General features: G+C 50.8%; 3 protein-coding genes across 3 annotated transcripts; 2 read left to right on the top strand and 1 right to left on the bottom strand.

Annotated features, from left to right (window-relative positions):
- The first annotated feature begins 9,000 nt into the window (after positions 1 to 9,000).
- LOC123066352 (phytochrome-associated serine/threonine-protein phosphatase) lies at positions 9,001 to 12,722 on the top strand. The gene is made up of 10 exons (XM_044489448.1): positions 9,001 to 9,274; positions 9,446 to 9,592; positions 9,678 to 9,745; positions 10,279 to 10,336; positions 10,530 to 10,640; positions 10,722 to 10,772; positions 11,027 to 11,170; positions 11,246 to 11,341; positions 11,429 to 11,500; positions 12,273 to 12,722. Exons 1-10 carry the CDS (start codon positions 9,029 to 9,031, stop codon positions 12,354 to 12,356), a joined length of 1,077 nt encoding a protein of 358 aa, XP_044345383.1. The 5' UTR covers positions 9,001 to 9,028; the 3' UTR covers positions 12,357 to 12,722.
- A 594-nt stretch (positions 12,723 to 13,316) lies between these two features.
- Positions 13,317 to 15,494, top strand: LOC123066339 (protein PLASTID MOVEMENT IMPAIRED 2-like). The gene is made up of 2 exons (XM_044489439.1): positions 13,317 to 13,626; positions 13,700 to 15,494. The coding sequence occupies exons 1-2, from the start codon at positions 13,465 to 13,467 to the stop codon at positions 15,440 to 15,442; spliced, it is 1,905 nt and encodes a 634-aa protein (XP_044345374.1). The 5' UTR covers positions 13,317 to 13,464; the 3' UTR covers positions 15,443 to 15,494.
- On the bottom strand, positions 15,495 to 18,356 carry LOC123066362 (E3 ubiquitin-protein ligase MBR2). Its single transcript, XM_044489460.1, has 5 exons — positions 17,736 to 18,356; positions 17,431 to 17,592; positions 16,159 to 16,254; positions 15,911 to 16,060; positions 15,495 to 15,816 (listed from the first exon to the last, which is right to left on the bottom strand). The coding sequence occupies exons 1-5, from the start codon at positions 18,243 to 18,245 to the stop codon at positions 15,685 to 15,687; spliced, it is 1,050 nt and encodes a 349-aa protein (XP_044345395.1). The 5' UTR covers positions 18,246 to 18,356; the 3' UTR covers positions 15,495 to 15,684.
- Positions 18,357 to 18,416: the final 60 nt, after the last annotated feature.

Below are 18,416 nucleotides of genomic sequence, written 5' to 3'. Positions count from 1 at the left end.
CCATCGAGTCCGGCGTGAATTTCAGCCAGAAGGTTCCGCCCTTCCTCTTCGGAGATGCACCTTTGAAGGACTCCGGTAGTGCTTTTCTTATAAAGCTCTCCCTCATGGACTCTGTAGGCTTTAGATCGCCGCACGATGCAGCGGGCCTCGTTTTGATCCTCCGGGAGTTCCTGCCTAGTAAGGTAGGCTAGGAATGGTTCTGTCCACAGGGCGATGATCGCCATTATTACGTGGGCTGAAGGTGTAATTTCATTGGCAGAGCCTCCAATTGTGTCAGATTGTTCGGCGTTAAGTGGTGCGGCTGGGTCCGGGCTGTTATTTGCGGGTTCCCCCTCCCATGCTACGGATGGCTTGAACAATCTTTCTAAAAATATGTTGGGGGGGACTGCATCATGTTTTGCTCCGATGCGTGCTAGGACGTCCGCTGCTTGATTGTTTTCTCGGGCTATATGGTGAAACTCCAGCCCTTCGAACCGAGCTGACATTTTTAGGACGGCGTTGCGGTAAGCTGCCATTTTAGGGTCCTTGGCGTTGAAGTCGCCATTTATTTGGGATATCGCGAGGTTCGAATCCCCGCGTACCTCTAGGCGTTGAATGCCCATGGATACTGCCATCCGGAGGCCATGTAGAAGGGCCTCGTATTCGGCTGCGTTGTTGGAGTCCGTGTACATAATTTGGAGTACATACTGGACTGTGTCTCCTGTTGAGGACATCAAAACGATGCCAGCCCCCAGTCCGGCCAACATTTTGGATCCATCGAAATGCATGATCCAGTTTGAGTATGTGTCGTACTCTTTAGGGAGTTCGGCCTCCGTCCATTCTGCGACGAAGTCGGCCAAAACTTGCGATTTGATAGCTCGGCGTGGCTTATAGGTTATATCGAACGGGAGGAGCTCGATGGACCATTTTGTGATCCGGCCCGTTGCATCGCGGTTGTTGATAATATCGTTAAGTGGTACTTCCGAGGCTACTGTTATGGAACACTCTTGAAAGTAGTGTCGTAGTTTTTGGGATGCCATGAATACCGCGTATGCAATTTTTTGATAATGCGGGTACCGTGATTTGCGGGGCGTGAGGACAGTGGACACGTAGTAGACCGGCCTTTGAAGGGGGAATTTGTGTCCGTCCGTTTCTCGCTCGACAACGAGCACTGCGCTGACAACTTGATGTGTTGCTGCAATGTACAATAGCATTGGTTCACCGGTGTTAGGCGCAGCCAGGACTGGGTTTGTTGCCAATATGGCTTTTATTTCATCGAGTCCGGCCGTGGCGGCATCCGTCCACTCGAAGTGTTCGGTGCGCCGGAGTAGGCGATAAAGGGGCAGTGCCTTTTCTCCCAAGCGGGAGATGAAGCGGCTTAGAGCCGCCACGCATTCGGTTAATTTTTGTATTTGTTTGAGGTCCTTTGGGATATCCAATTGTGACAAAGCTTGGATCTTGGCTGGATTTGCTTCAATTCCTCTACCGGATACAATGAAGCCCAAGAGCTTTCCGGCTAGAACGCCGAAGACGCATTTTTCCAGGTTGAGCTTGATGTCGTATTTTTGGAGGTTATCGAATGTGAGCCTCAAGTTGTCTACTAGAGATTCGACATGTCTTAATTTGATGACCACATCATCCACGTATGCCTCCACTGTTTTGCCGATCTGATTTGCCAGACATGTCTGGATCATGCGCTGATATGTTGCGCCGGCGTTTTTTAGCCCGAAGGGAATTGTGTTGAAGCAGAATGGGCCGTATGGTGTGATGAATGCTGTTGCAGCTTGGTCTGATTCTGCCATCTTGATTTGATGGTAACCGGAGTATGCGTCGAGGAAACACAATGAGTCGTGTCCTGCGGTGGCATCGATAATTTGATCGATACGGGGGAGGGGGAAGGGATCCTTCGGGCAAGCCTTGTTAAGGTCTTTAAAATCGACACACAAGCGCCATGATTTGTCCTTCTTTGGTACCATCACCAGGTTTGCTAGCCAGTCCGGATGTTTTATGTCTCTAATGAATCCGGCCTCCAATAGCTTGGCTAGCTCTTCTCCCATAGCCTGTCTCTTGGGTTTGGAAAAATGCCGAAGGGCTTGTTTGACTGGTTTGAATCCTTTTAGGATATTTAGGCTGTGTTCGGCCAGCCTACGTGGGACCCCTGGCATGTCTAAAGGGTGTCAGGCGAAAATGTCCCAATTTTCTCGTAGGAATTCTCGCAGTGCGGCGTCTACATCGGGGTTCAGTCGTGCCCCGATGGAAGCTGTTTTATTGGGGTCCGTTGGATGGCCTGGAATTTGATTATTTCATCGGCTGGCTTGAAGGATGTGGATTTAGATCTTTTGTCGAGTATCACATCATCCCTATTAACCGTGGAGCGCAACGCCGTCAGTTCCTCGGCCGCTAAGGCTTCGGATAGTGCCTCAAGGGCTAATGCGGCCGTCTTGTTTTCGGCGCGGAGTGCTACATCCGGATCACTAGCTAGAGTGATAATTCCATTCGGCCCGGGCATCTTGAGCTTCATGTACCCGTAATGGGGTATTGCTTGCAAGATTGTGAATGCTTCCCGCCCTAGTAAGGCGTGATGTCCGCTTTTAAACGGGGCCACCTGAAACGTGACTTCTTCGGACCTGTAATTATCCGGCGTGCCGAACACCACATCTAGTGTGATTTTTCCCGTGCAGCGCGCTTCCTGACTGGGGATTATTCCTCTAAAGGTTGTGCTGCTTCGCTCGACGCGGTTCCAGTCTATTTCCATTTTTTGAAGGGTCTCCTCATAAATGAGGTTCAGTCCACTGCCTCCATCCATGAGCACCTTGGTAAGGCGAAAGCCGTCCACTATGGGACTGAGGACCAATGCGGCTGGTGCTCGGGCTGTTCGGAATCTAGGTTCATCACTTGTGTTGAAAGTAATGGCAGTGTCGCTCCATGGATTTATTGTTGCAACTTGATAGACTTCGGCGAGGTTGCGGAGTGTTCTTTTTTCGCATATTGTTTGATGCGAAAGTCTCGAAAACTGTGAGAACGGTACTGGTGTCCTCGGGCTAGCTTTCTGCGGCCTCCCGATTTAAGAGGTCCTCGCCAATTTTGGCTACCTGTCGGAGTATCCAACATGCTCTAAGGCTGTGAGTTGGTGTGGCGTCCTCTGTATTGTGAATTCTACAGGGTCCATCAAGCCGCCTTTCCAGTACGGTTCCATGCCTTGTAAAGGGTTTTGGCTTTTTGCTATTTATTCCGGGTGTCTTATGATGATGCACCCTCTTAGTTCGGACGGGATTATTATTCAAGGCCGGATTATCCCAAAATTTTGTTTCAGTTTTCCAGGCACTTTCCATCGCACAGTACTTTTGTACTATGGACGCCAAGTCAACGAAGCGTGTAATATCACGACGACTTATGGCATTAAGGATTCCCTCGCCCGTGCAATTACTGCAGAAGAGTGATATTGCGTCTCCCTCACGATAATCCTTTATCCTGTTCATAACCAGGAGGAATCTGGGCCAGTAATGATGTACTGTTTCGTCGGGCCTCTGCCTGACTTGGGAGAGATCGCTTATGTTCGGGTGGGCGGGTGTCGTTGAATCCGAAACCTCACCCAATCCAAGTTTCAGAGGCCGAAGAGTTTCCGAACTCTGAAGTTCGGATTCCTGGACGTTATCCAACGAATCCGGCCCGTTGCCTGATCCTAAGCTCAGGTCTTGAGTTACATCCTCCCCTCCGCGGGTATCCGGCTTGGAGGGATCGGGAATTCAGACGTAACTAGTCCTTAGAATAGATGAAGGGTCGTCGTACTGCGCCTCTACCACGGCAACGTGGTGGGTGACTTGGGGAGAGTTAATTTCTCTTAGATCGGGTTTAAGCCCAACCTGGTCGTAATCCGTAGCGACCCCCAGGGCGGCGATGCGATCCAAGAGCTCGTTTACGGAAGAGAACTCCATTGGATCTAACTGCTCGACGAGCTCCGAGCTGACGTGTAGGTTGCTTTTGATGACCCGAGAGGTCACCGTCGGCGCAACAGCCGAACAGGCGGTCATGAGGAAACCACCTAGCTGGAGGGTTTGGCCGACAGCCAAGGCTCCCTTAGCAACGGCGTCGTCTTTGAAGACGGGAGAAGGCATCCTTCCTGATTGTGACGGCACAGAGGAACTCTCAATGAAAGCACCAATGTCGGTGTCAAAACCGGCAGATCTCGGGTAGGGGGTCCCGAACTGTTCGTCTAGGCCGGATGGTAACAGGAGACAGGGGACACTTTGTTTTACCCAGGTTCGGGCCCTCTCGATGGAGGTAAAACCCTACTCCTGCTAGATTAATATTGATGATATGGGTAGTACAAGAGTAGATCTACCACGAGATCAAGGAGGCTAAACCCTAGAAGCTAGCCTATGGTATGATTGTTGTGTATGGAGTTGATTCTGTCCTACGGACTACAACCCTCCGGTTTATATAGACACCGGATAGGGTTAGGGTTACATAGAGTCGGTTACAATGGTAGGAGATCTTGAATATCCGCATCGCCAAGCTTGCCTTCCACGCCAAGGAAAGTCCCCTCCGGACACGGGACGAAGTCTTCAATCTTGTATCTTCATAGTCCTGGAGTCCGGCTGAAGGTATAGTCCGGCTACCCGAACGCCCCCTAATCCAGGACTCCCTCAGCGGCGATGAACAACAATGACGTGTGGCGCTCCCTATGCCTGAAAATGCTGAAGAAGGAGGAGTGACATGCTGTCTTCAGTTTCATCAGAAGAAGAAAAGGTTCAATTTCTTCAGAAGAAGTAAAAGTTCAGTTTCGTCAGTATGTTAGTTTGCCAGTTCTATCTATGTCAGTTGTATCTATGCAGCTACTATCTATGTTAGTATGCCACTATCTATGTAAGACTATCTATATTAGTATGCCACTATCTATATCAGACTATCTATGCAGCTATTATCTATGTTAGTATGCCACTATCTATGTCAGACTATCTATGCACTATGAACTTGCTATCTATGTTCACTATCTACTTGCTATAATCCAAGCTGTTAATTCATCACAAACTAAACTTAATAAAGCTGATAATTCATCACAAACATAGTACTCTCACAAACAACATACAATCCAAGGTTTACTGCTACAGAAATAATAGAGTTCACCACAATAAAGCTTAACACATTACAACTTTCCTTCATAGCTACTACAAAAGACATCATTGACACGCATGGTCAGACAGCAACACAAATTAGTCCTCATCACAAATAGCCTTAATCTAGTGAAGCTTCCTCTTGTTGCTATCACCTGTTGTCTTGAGCTCAACAATGCAGGAAGCAAGAGTACTCTTCTCCATGGTCAACTTCTCCTTCACTTTCATCAGCTCAGCAATGCAACAATCCAGCTTATCCTTCTCTTTCTTCAGGTCATCCTTCTCTTTCATCAGGTCAGCATAGCAAATCTCCAAAGTCCTCTTATCAGAGCTCAACTTTTCCTTCTCCTTAAGATGGCTGAACTTCAAATTCCTAATGACAGTGGCTTGAGCTACATGAATTTGCTTTAACTGGTCAACAACAGTCTTTAATTTTTTGATCTCAGCATCCTTTGTCATGCTGCTTTCCACACTAACTGAAATGTTGTCAGCATCATTCTTCTGGTTTACCTCAGGCTGGCTATCCTTATAATCCAAGAGGTTGTTCACATCTTCAACAAGCTTCTCATATGTCTCCTGCAACTCTTTTTTCTGTTGTGTGAGATTGTGTACAGTGCTTGAATGCTCCAGGCATGCCATCCTATTTTCATGCTGGCTATGCTCATACATAAGCCAGAGCTTATGAATAGCATTATGCATATGCTCTGGCCAATGCTCATCTACCCACTGCACTAATCCACAATTTGCAACACCCTACAATAGAAAAAATCAGTTCAAAATTACAGACATTAATTACAGATTCCATTAAATAGCTGATTCAGTTAATGTACCAGAATCACATTCATTTAATGATGAATAATTATGAAAACTACAGCTAAGAACACTACCTATGAACCCTAGAACTAAATTCAGTAACTATAAACCCCAGAACATGAGCAGTAACTATGAACCCTAGAGCATGAACAGTAACTATGAACCCTAGAACAGGAACTGTTACTACAAACCCTAGAACAAGAATTGGAATGCCACAAACACAACTTAAAACTTACTTCAGTGGCACAAGCAATGAACCTCCTACCAGTGCTTATCCCCTCAAATGCAACATACTTCCTCCCTGGATTCCCATGCTCACAAATCACATTCAAGTCGTCAGCAAGATCCTCGAACGACGGCTCATCAATTGTAGCTGGGATCTGAGAAATCCAACAAAAACTTGTTCAAATCGAGCAAATGTTCAACCCTACAAACCCTAGAACACAAATGAGGAATACAATGTTCTGACCTTGAGAGGGGAGTTGTCGGAGGAGATGTACTGCGCGGCGGAGCCATCAGTGCTCTCACTGTCAGTCCAGGACACCATGGCGGCCGGCGGCCGGCGGCGACCGAAGAGGAGAGGAGCAAATGGGAGGGGAGCGAGCGAGCGTGGGAGCAGAGAGAGCGAGCGTGAGAGCAGAGAAATCGAGCCAGATGTGGTCGGGCGCGGGCGGTCTGTCTCTAGCGACCCGACCGCGTCTGTCTTAAGCAAACGGCGCCGTCCGCGCGTCCGTTAGGACACGTCAGCGATTTTGGGCCCCACCTGTCGGAAACACCCTCAACCGAGCCAAATGACATGTTCAGTGCAATCTGCAAAACTGTTACCGAATCCGCGATGGGTTTTGCAAATGATTAGCGGCCACGTTGTTTTCTGCAAGATAAGCCCCAAATGTGGTGGTTTCTAGCAATTCACTCCAGAAGATGACACAGCTAGGCTAGCAAAACAAAACAACTAAACAAGAGCGTTGTGAAGAACTGAGGACGTACATACAGAGTTTGCCACCAAGGATGTGGGCGACGTCCTCCAGGCGGGGTGCAGGACGCGGTCGGCGCAGAGGTCCCTGCCGGAGGCCTCCGCCGCCTCGGATACCCGGCGGAGGGCAGGCGGCCAGACTAGCAGTGGAGGTGCGGCAGTGATCGGAGGAGGGAGAGGCTCGGCGCAGGGTCTCTTGCGACTGGGGGGTGGCGGCGGCCTCCTAGCGGTGGAGGAGTCTCGCGGCGGCAGGAGCGACGGCCTAGGCGGCGGCGTGTATCGTGCCGGAGAGGGTATCGAGCCAAGCCAGCGCTGGCTATCTGGCTCGTTTATGTCTGTAATGGCTGGGCTCGCAAGCCGTCCCTAGCCGACTCCGATTTTTAGAATTTATTTTTCGCAAGCCGAGCCACAGCTAGCCTCTGCTCGAATTTTCCCGAGCTTCGCCGAGTCCAGCCGTCGATTCCATATAGACGGCACCGGTTCTCTAAAGTAAGAAATGGCCAAGTATGTTAAGAGCATCTCCAACAGATGCGTTAGATAAGGAACGCGTTGGAAAAAACGGCTATATAGCAGCGTGATCGGAAGTAGCGCTCCAGTAACCGCATTATAATCCCGCGTGTGGTAGATAAGGTTCGGCGTGCTGGAGAAAACTGTATCACGCGTTGCATATTTGATGTGCCCGCTCACGGGCGCTGTAAAATCTGGGCTGCTCCAGGTGGGGCTATCGGATTGGGAGTCGTGTTTTTTGCGCTTCTGGTGAAGCAAAACACCAGCCCAACACGCTAAAAAGCTATTTTAACGCTGTAAAAAAGATTAGGGCTTGTGCAACCGCGCGCCTGTCGAAGATGCTCTAAGTTGCACTCGATGATTAGTTTCAAAAATAAAAGGTGCACTTGATTATCACTTTGGTACATTAAGTTGAAAAATACACCAACTCTATGCTCAAACTTGTCTATCGGTGCAAATTCCGCCTATGACGCTTTTGCATGGCGTGCTAGTGTAACGTCGGGTCCTGGCTTCTGGAAGCGGACGGGAGGGACTGGAGCATTTTTTAGAAAAAGAAAAACTTAAATTGCGCTAGCCAGGTGACAGCGATAGTGTGGGATGTCTGGCAGGCGACTGGACCACGACGATGACCCTCATGAGTGAGGAGAATGTTTGCGGAGGTGGGTGGCACAGACAAACGCAATCTCGAGGTGGTGTGCGACACCCAACTCTCAAACCCCCGCTAAGATGGGCCGGCAAAACAAAGCTTGAGAAGGAGAAGCCATGGTACACAATCACATCAGAGGTGTACTGTAACTCCATGAAATCCTCGCTCGTGCTAAATTCACACCTCCTCTATCTTGGTATTTTGTTTGATGGTGGACTATAAATGAATGGGGAAGATATGTTTTTTAAGACAATGAGCTCCCCAACTTCGACTTTGGGTTGTTGCAATACTAGTTTGATCTCTATTACAGTGAAGTAGAGTGTGGTGTGGAGAAGTCCGCCCACCTGCTAGACCGAGCGCATCTTGTGTGCAATTCCTGGACGCGACGGAGGCATACGAGGAGCCAACCATGTTAAAGCAGAAGAAAACCTTGTATTGGCACCCCAAAAACCTTCATCGACCGTCACCGGCACATTTGCTAAAAAAATGACATTACATCACTTCACTGAAAGAAAAAAAATAATGCCATCACACAACAATTTGTCGTGCCGTAGGAAGAACGGTATGCTATACACCCTTCATTTTGCTACTACCGCCTCATCCACTCATTCTACCTGGCCTTCATCTTTGATTTGCTCATCCATCGACACACATCACCTCCTCTATGTCTGGCCATCATCGGTTACCATCAACCATCTAGATCGTTGGCCAACCCTTCTTCGTGCCCTCATTCTCTACCCTCCCTCCTCATATGTTTCGTCTTCATCCTCATCATTGATGATTTGCCTCGCGTTCAATCCCCAAGACTATGGACCAGGACCACATGTTTGAAACATATTTTTCGAAAGGAAATTCATCACATCACATGGGTATTTGAAGAAAAAGCAAAAATGAAGAAGGAAGTGACTGGCCTGACACGTGGGGCCGAACGGGAAAATCCCTATCCAAGATTACAAGGCTTAAAAAAATCCAAAATCAAAGGGGAATTGAAAATTCATGCTCCTCGTCCTCGAGCCCATTCCCTTCCCCTCTCTCGCCGCCTCCTTTGATTGGATCGAAAACAAAATCGTCGCTCCCACCAAAATCCAATCCCCAATCCGCCGAAACCCTAGCGGTGAGGAACGGGAGGCCGTAGCCGGGGGATTCCAGCGCTCGGGCGAGATGGATTTGGATCTGTGGATCGTCAAGGTCAAGGAGGGGCAGCACCTCGCCGAGCACGAGCTCCAGTCCCTCTGCGAATACGTACAGTCCCTCTCCCCCCTTCCGGTGCCCCAACCCCGCCGGCTTCCCCTCCGGCGTTTCGCTACTGTCCGGCGCCGCCGCCTGGCCAGTGGTGCGGCTCTACGCTGCTGTTCAGTGAGCTGAGCAGAGTGGCTGATGCTCTTGTGTGTGTGTGTGATGAAATCATTTCAGGTGAAGGAGATCCTCATCGAGGAGTCGAACGTGCAGCCGGTCAACAGCCCCGTGACGGTGTGCGGCGACATCCACAGCCAGTTCCACGACCTCATGAAGCTCTTCGCCACCGGGGGCCATGTCCCGGACACCAACTACATATTCATGGTCTCTGGCCCTGCTGTCGGTTTGGTGTCTTAGGCTGGATTGACCCTCCCGCTGATTCAAGAACTGAGTTTGTGTTGACTTGCAGGGCGACTTTGTGGACCGCGGGTTCAACAGCCTTGAGGTCTTCACCATTCTTCTGCTTCTAAAAGCTAGGTATGGCATTGAATGTCTGCTTGAGCAATTGAATGACTGTACTTGCTCTGCACATTTAGGGATATCATGTATGCTACTTGAGTCTCATTAACATACTTTATGATGTGCTGTTTAATTTGCTCCTTTTCCCAAACAGCACCTTTGTAAAATTCTAGTGGTGTTTTAGCTTGCTGTCAAATTCAGTAGTATGCTGTAGTTACTGATTCAGCACATGGGAGTTCATATGTAACGTTGCTAGGAGGGTTGTTTCTACCTAAGGGAAGTTAGAAAGTTCAGGGGGCTATACTTGATACTCCTTTGCTGTAGAATGGAACCATTGCTTTATGCTTAATAAAATTTCTCAGGATTAACATACTTGCTGAATCCATATTGGACAATGGTTAACATTGAATATTTCTGTTCGAACCCAGTTTATTTTCTTTGCACTCGAAGAGTTATTTCAATTCCAAAACAAAAGGAGGACTTGCTTTCAAATAGATTGGTATCACGACAAATTTATTTTTCAATTTATTTAGTTTCATGATTATCATTAGGTATCCTGGCCACATAACCCTTCTGCGTGGAAACCATGAAAGCAGACAGTTGACGCAGGTACAATCCTTTTGTAATATTCAAATGCTATTTCTTTTCTCAATTTTTAGTTTGTGTCACATGCTTCCTTTCTAACTGGAACTAGAATCTCTCTTATTCTATTTGCTTTGAAGCTTTATGCTGGTTAACCAATACTATCTGCAACTAAACCAATCTGTCATGTGTGTATCCTAAGGTTTGTATCTTTTTTTAGGTTTATGGTTTTTATGACGAGTGTCAGAGGAAGTACGGGAATGCGAATGCATGGCGGTATTGCACTGATGTTTTTGACTACCTTACTCTTTCGGCGATCATTAATGGCACAGTAAGTTACTTTGAGTAAACATGTTAAGTCCTAGGTTCACATGATGCTAAATCATACTTAGTGACATACTGAAATATTTAGGTCCTCTGTGTTCATGGTGGCCTTTCACCTGATATACGTACAGTTGATCAGGTTAGTCATTCTATTCACTTTTGGCTCATATTCCTGAAATGATGCTTTCATTTACTCTGCTGTGGTGAAATCATAATTTAAGATATAGTTATCCACATTTCATGTGTCAAATTAATTTGTGAACTTCATGTATTCAATTAGCTCAATCCAATGTCCCTTTGAGTAGACTGGATTGTTTAAGACAGTGCCCAGTGAAATACCAAACCAAAATTGGAAATCTCATGAGTAATTTCAAATGTATTTGTTGTGTCCAGATGCGGACAATTGATCGCAACTGCGAAATTCCCCATGAAGGACCTTTTTGTGATCTGATGTGGAGTGACCCAGAGGAGATAGAGACATGGGGTGTTAGTCCCCGTGGAGCAGGTTGGCTTTTTGGATCACGGGTGACAACCGAGGTATGGCATATTGCTCTTTTCATTTCAGGTTGTCTCCATATAAGGTTTTTACTGATGCTTGTTGCTCTGATGCAGTTTAACCATGTTAACAATCTTGAGTTAGTTTGTCGGGCTCATCAACTAGTCCAGGAAGGCCTAAAGTACATGTTCCCAGACAAGGGTCTTGTAACTGTAAGCTCTCCATTTACACATGTCGAATTGTCCGAGAACTTGCATGTAGTTCCAGATGCTCACTGTTTATTTGTGTACTTTTTCCAGGTGTGGTCTGCACCTAATTATTGTTACAGATGTGGGAATGTTGCTTCTATACTAAGCTTCAGCGAAACTATGGTAGGTCACACCATCATCACTACCAGACTTAGTTCTTCAATTGTGTTTTATGTACGTTATGCCTACTGCTGTCTTCGCCTGCGATAATTTGCTAGACATGCTTTATTGGCTTCAAAACTTTCAAGAAATCGTTCCTACTCAGGCTTTGATAGGTTCCATTGGAAACCTTCTTGAGTCTATCGGTGAGGTATATAGTGATAATTTCACTGTTTTGTGTATGAACTCCGGAGCTCCTGATGGCATATCCAGATAGAGAACAGAAGCTGCGATTTGATTTTCAGGCTGTTTTGATCCTTGTTACATAGTAGCATTGCAGCGCAAGTTGCAACAGTTCCTGTTATGATTGATGAAGTCGCTCCTGTATTTCTGTGCACTCTTAATATTAACAAACTAACAGTAATAAGAGTCTTGAAAAGAAGTTAGCCCAGAGTAAGCAAGTTAATATGACCTGAGATTCTGAGAAGGAACATACCATCCCAGCTTCCAAGCTGTAGACTTACCAATAAACAGGCGAATGTGGCTTGGTTGGTAACAAATGAACTGGTGCCTTCTATCTTTCCTTGATAAAGAGAAGTAGACAGCATAATAATTACAACAATCTCCATTCAATTCCCTAATGTTGCAGTACCTGATACTCCTGCGTTTTATGCATACCATGTTTTTCAGTTATTATCTTAAAAAAGGAGATTTGTTATGTCATTTTTTGTGGGGACTGATTATGCCACCTTTTGTATTTTCATAATTTTATCGAGCCTTATAACTCCGTTGGCAGGAACGAGATGTCAAGATCTTCACAGAGACGGACGAGAACAACCAAATGCGAGGGCCGAGAAGTGCGGTCCCGTATTTCCTTTGACCTCCTTTGTACATTATTTTTGGTGTTCATTGTTGTAGCTTCAGCCCACAGTGCAATCTGATCATCTGATGCATTTGATTTTTCACCGCTTGTCTTAACCTGCTGTATACAATAGATTACTGGGAGCATAGCTGCCAATGGCCCTGGTTTTGTCCTTCATCGCCTGTCCACACCTAAGTTCAATTCTGTATTTTAGAACCAACTTGGAGTGTGCATTCTAGAAGATATGATGTATGAACACATGGAGGAAGAGGAAATATTGTTGCGTGTGCAGGGCATCATTGTATCTTGCTCAGCAGTCAGCTGGAGAACTCTATCGACGCAGCTAAATTTAGCGACCAACGCAATTAACATTTGGAGGCATGACATGTTTTTCTCCGAAGCTTGTTCAATTTCTTATGCGATGAAGCATAATAATTTGGTAGCATATTGGTCTTTTCCGCATTGGAAAGTACTCTGATCTGTCTGGCAACATAGATTCACTGTCACTTGAAATTTTAAACGGTATGCCAAACTGAAAAGCCATACGAAACTCTTCGACCGAGATGCGAATTTGCCAATTCAATTCACACCTCGCGAAATCTTTGTGAACTACGACAGATTGCTAATTTGTCCCGAGCTGCTTCATTTCCAAACGCAATCTAGTTCTCTCCACCTGATGTCATTGGACCAGGAAGAGCAGAGAACTCCCATGTTCTTCCGGACCATCGAAAACTCCATGTTTAGACGCTGTCACCAATGTAAAATAGCATCATTTTCATGTAAAAAATCACCGCAGCTGCACACTGTCGTCTGACTCCACGAGAAACCCCCCACCCCACCCCGAAGCCGGATCCCCCGACGTACGGCCACCTGACGTTGGGCCACTGACGCGTGGGTCCGGGTCCACACGTCAGCGAGTGCGCCGTACGTGAGGTGCGTCCCCCCACCCCACCCCCCGAGCTGGAGACAAACCCCGGCCAATCACATTCACGCCGCTTTCAGGAGTGAGGCTGTGGCGAGCTGGCGCGAAGGAAGGCTTGGAGTTGCCATGCCTCGGTTTGTTACCACGCACCAGCAAGAACGTATTTAACCTGGAATCCATTCGTTCAAGGAAACTATAGCGGCAATGGAGGGCGCGAGGATCCGAACGGCGCGGGGCTACGGCGGCAACGAGTCGGTGTCGGTGGGCGACGGCATGAGCATCTTCGGCCAGAGCCAGAGCCAGAGCATCGACGTGCGGCGCCGCGGCAAGCCCCGGCGGCGAGCCACCCTGCCCAAGGTCGTCAAGGTAGACAGAGTTGCCCTCAGAGGCTTTGTCTTTGCCGTTCTTGGTGTACTGACGTCGACCGTGGTGACTGCAGAATGTGTCGTATGATGTCAAGCAGGTGGCCAGGTCCGGGTCCGGCACTGACAGGCTGCCGCACCGGCGTCCGCCCGCCACGCCGGAGAGGGAGAAGGAGAAGGCGCGGGTGGGTCCTGAGCTGTTCGCGGGCAAGACGCTGGAGCAGCTGGTGGAGCAGGCCGACGCCAAGGCGGCGGGGTCGCACGGGCCGGACAAGGAGAGGGCGCGCCCCGTCGCTGCCGCGGAGCTTGAGCCGCCGGCGGTCGTGGCCAAGAAGCAGCTGGAGCGGCAGGGGTCTCGCACGTCGGAGCTCCTCAAAGGACCGCGCGCGAACGTCGTCGTCGAGGCGCCCGGCGGTGGTGCTCGGCCGCTGGAGTCTAGCGGCGGCACCACGTACGCCGAGGTGATGCGGGAGCTGGACCGCGTCAAGAGGGAGCTGCGGGAGCTGCAGCGCGAGGTGAAGGCCGCGAGGGAGGCCAAGGGCGGCACGGCCATGGCCGAGGAGGACGCGTCGTCGAGGAGCCCTGGTTCGGTCGTCGCCCACGGCGTGAAGGAACGGGGTGCCGACCACGAAGCGAAGGAGGTGCACGTCGCCTTTGAGCTCACCGGAGCCGGCCGGTCGTCTACCAGAGAGACAGAGGAGGAGGTGACGAGGTGGACGCCGCCGAGCATGGGGCTGCAGAGAGGCGCGATCATGGGCCGCCAGAGCGTGTCGAGCGAGCTCGAGGCGTGGCTCACCGCGGCGAGCTCCGACGACAGGCGACTCCGCCACGGCTTCGGCCACTCCTCGGACTCGGAGATCACCGACGAGGGGCACGACAGCTCGCCGTCGCTACAGGCGGCGGAGGCCAAGCTGGACATGGCGCGGGCGGAGCTCGAGTCCGCCAAGGGAGAGAGCCTCCAGTTCACGGCGTCCATGGAGCGCACGCGCACGGAGGCGGCGCGGCTGGCCGAGGAGATCGGCCGGCTGGAGGAGCAGGAGAAGAAGGCCGGCGCGCAGGTGCGGCAGCTGGAGGCCGCGCTGCGCGACGCCAAGTGCCGCCTGGGCGCCGTCACGGCCGCCGACGAGATGGCCGGCGAGATCCTCGCGGACCTGGAGGCGACGCTGCGGCAGCTGGAGGAGGAGACCGAGGCGGCGGAGAAGGAGAAGGCGCTGATGGAGCAGGAGGGCCAGGTCGTCCAGGACGACGCGGACAGCGTGGACGCCGAGATCGCGGCCGCCGAGCAGCGGATCAGGGGCTCGATCAGGGAGCTGGAGGCGGCGAGGGCGTCGGAGGCCGCGGCGACGGAGAGGCTGAGGGCCGCAGTGGAGAGCGCGGCGATGGAGAGGGCGTCCATGGCGCCGCGGAGGTCCGGGAACGTGACGCTCCCGAGGTTCGAGTACGAGTACCTGACCGGCCGCGCCGAGGTGGTCCGCGCGGTCGCCGACAAGAAGGTGGCGGCGGCCGAGGCGTGGGTGGAGGCGCGGCGGGCCGGCGAGAAGGAGATGATCATGCGGGCCGAGGCGATCGAGAAGGAGCTCGGGCTTGAATTACAGGCCGTGGACGACGAGAGCGCGGCGGGGCAGCAGAGGCCGCGTGACGGCCTGCAGCGCGCGCACACGTCGAGGAGAGCCGCGATGGTGAAAGGCTCATCGGCGGCGACATCAAGAAGGAGGACGCCATCGCCGCCGCCGTCACCTTTGGCACGGCACCCGCGGGGGCAAACGCTCGCCATAAGAAGCTACCTGAAGCTCGTCGGCGGGAAATGCACGAGGCCATAACTGAGACGCATTGCAGCGCAGGAGAGGTGCAGCTCAAATGGCGATCAGACGATGGGGACAAGAATATCATTTCTATATAGCATGTGTGCCTGTGTTATCTTTTTTACAACAACAGTGTGTATATGCAGAGCATCAGAGGGGGCTGTACAAGCAGAACTACGTATACAGAACAACCACCCTTTCAGATATGATATGAATACAAGTATTCTACCAGAAAATACAAACTGTGGCGTAGGAGCCTCTCATGGTTTTGAGATGGCGACCTTGCAAAGTGGGCAGGCGTTCTTCCGGGAGAGCCACTGCTTGATGCAGTGCACATGGTAGCCGTGGCCGCAGCTCAGCCTCCCTATCTCTTCGCTTGCTTCAAACTCTTCCTGAAAAATTGCAATAAGTTCATGTTAACTTGTGAAGAGCCGATGCCGATGTGACATGGGGACTGAATCGAAAGGAGCAAGTTCATCGTCATACTTGACAAATGCTGCAGCTCCGCTCCATCTCTGTTGAGAAATGCTTGCGGTCGAACGCCAGGTGTTTGCCCACCCTAAGGCCGCGGACGATCTCGTCTTCGCGCAGCCCTGTGCTTACATAGCCGATCCTGTCCTCGAGGGCGAGTAGCTCCTGCCAAATGATGCGGTTGAGAGACAATGTAGATTTGAGTAAGATGGTAATGTGCAAACTGAAATCTGCTGCACATGGTGAAGGGCGGAAGGGGGTACCTCGTAATTCATGTTATCAACATCAAGGCGCCAATCCTGGTATTGATCATACATGCCCATTCTTCCCAACAGTAGTCTCGTTCGAAACATCATTATCTGAATGTTGTAAAGGATAATACTGAATGTTATATAGTAGTAACAAATAACATGGGTTCAAAGTGCATGCCACATATATCCATTAGCAGAAGTATTCAAGGGATCTAAAGAGCTTGTGGCAGTAGTGAACTGGAACAACCTATCAAATGACCTGATGCCAACAACTAGTGTAGAACAGATGAAAAACAACTTCAGAACTGATCAGCACTAAAGTGGCACAGCACATTGTGCTCCATGAGCAGGAAACTAGCAAAAAAATAGTACAGTTCTCTGATCAAGAACAACTAGGTAGGAGTATTTTGCTGTATCTTAAGTGCAGAACCCAAAGTCAGAACTACCACCAAAGGCCACCTTTTGACTCACAAACATGCCCGTTCATATCCTAAAGTTCACTTGAAGGAGTTGAGGTCAGATTCTTATAATCCTAGCTCAGGCATTCGGATCATTCATCGCGCTCACCCCATTCTAAAAGATCACATTAAACAACGAACCAACCATCCACCCCAGCAGCATGGCAACTAGTTAACCAAAAGAATCAGCAACATGGTTGTTCAGTTCAGCCCAGCACAATGATTCATCATCTGTGTGTGTAAACACAGCAGGGAAAGGAAAGGGAAATCTGCATCTACACTCAAAGGGCTCTCTGCCTCTGCACCTAACATATCTACCACCATCACCTGCTCTCATGTGCCTCCATCCAATCTGCCGCGTGCTTGCGCTGCGTTGCGTGTCGTATAAACATAACTACTACATACCAGCTAGGGGTGATAAACTACCATACTGTACCAATCCTAGAGCTGCAACCAACCACTCCAGTATAATAGAACGTGTGAGGATCGTTTTGTAGGGTGGTACCATGTGAGTGAGTACATGGCATCCGAACAAAAAAATGCCAAATCAGCATGGACCATGGGCTACAACATATGATGGCTGCTAGTAGAGTAGTATAAGATTGAGCATGGACCCCCTGAAAGTCTGAAACCACCTACGATGGCTGCCATGAGATTTGCCCAATCAGAATGATTCTTGCGGAATGTGGAGGACCGACCTATCGTGTACCAACAATGATGAAATGAATGCTGGATGGAAGTGCTGTGAGGTGAGGTTTTGTCGGTGTGGTTCACAGGGTGGGGGGAATGAAATGGTGCGTGGAATGGAGCAGGTGTTGGAGTGTACCTCTTGGTCGGTCCTGTCGTAGGGGTGGGCGTGGCGGTGGCGGCCTGAATGCAGGAGGTCGGCGTCGTGGAAGGGCATGTGGAAGCGCGGCGGCGAGTCCATGAAGGAGGAGGATATGTGCTCCCGCATGGTGACCCTGCGCGCCCGCTGCTCGGCGGTCCTCTGTCAAACGGAAATCGGAAGTCAATTGGACAGAACGAGATGGAGATTCAGTTGGACTTCAATTCGTTCAAAGTTTCAGCTACACAAACTAGCTATCTCCACATCTGAAAATGAACCAGGAGCAAGGAGAAGCCGGTACAAACCTCCCGGTGTCGCCTCTCCCCGTCCCCGCGGCGGCCTGGAGCTGCCGTGTGGTGGCGCGCGACGACGCAGTCCACGGACGACGCCTCGGCGGCGAAGGGAATCCCCGGGGTGCAGGTGCACCACACGTCCCCGGCGACCCCTCCGCCCGCCCCCGCGAGGCCTCCGCCGCCCGCGCCCCTCGCGCTTCTCCTCTCCCTCCGCCTCCGCCGCCGCTGCTGCCGGGCCCCGCGCCACTCCTCCTCCCCCTCTTGCTCCTCGCCCTCCTCCAACGCGTCCGGGGCCGGGCGCACGGAGGCCGAGGCGGCGACGGGCGCGTGGGCCCGGGAGGCGGCGGCGGACGCGCAGCCGAGGTCGCGCAGGCGGAGCGCGAGCCACTGCTGCTTGCCCCGCCGCGCCTCCTCCTCGGGCCCCCGCGGCGGCGGGGAGGACGACGAGGAGCCCTCGCCGCGCGCGAGCAGGACCCGCAGCGCCACCCGGCGCCGCTCCGCCGACGCGCCGTCGCGGGCCATCGGAGCGGGCCAAGCAAGCAAGCTCTCTTTGGCCGCGGCGCTCGTGCGGCTCTGACGCTCGCGGTAGGGTAGGTGCGGCGAGCGGGCGGAGGCAGTAGTTGGTTATTCGGGAGGGACGAGAACAGAGGCCGGTCCGATGTACAAATAGGGAGAAGAGGTCGTCGACCCGTC

This window comes from Triticum aestivum, chromosome 1A (assembly GCF_018294505.1).
Source record: "Triticum aestivum cultivar Chinese Spring chromosome 1A, IWGSC CS RefSeq v2.1, whole genome shotgun sequence".
Taxonomy (NCBI): Eukaryota; Viridiplantae; Streptophyta; class Magnoliopsida; order Poales; family Poaceae; genus Triticum; species Triticum aestivum.
The sequence above is the reverse complement of the archived record's forward strand: the minus strand, read 5'-3'. Positions and strand labels throughout refer to the sequence as shown.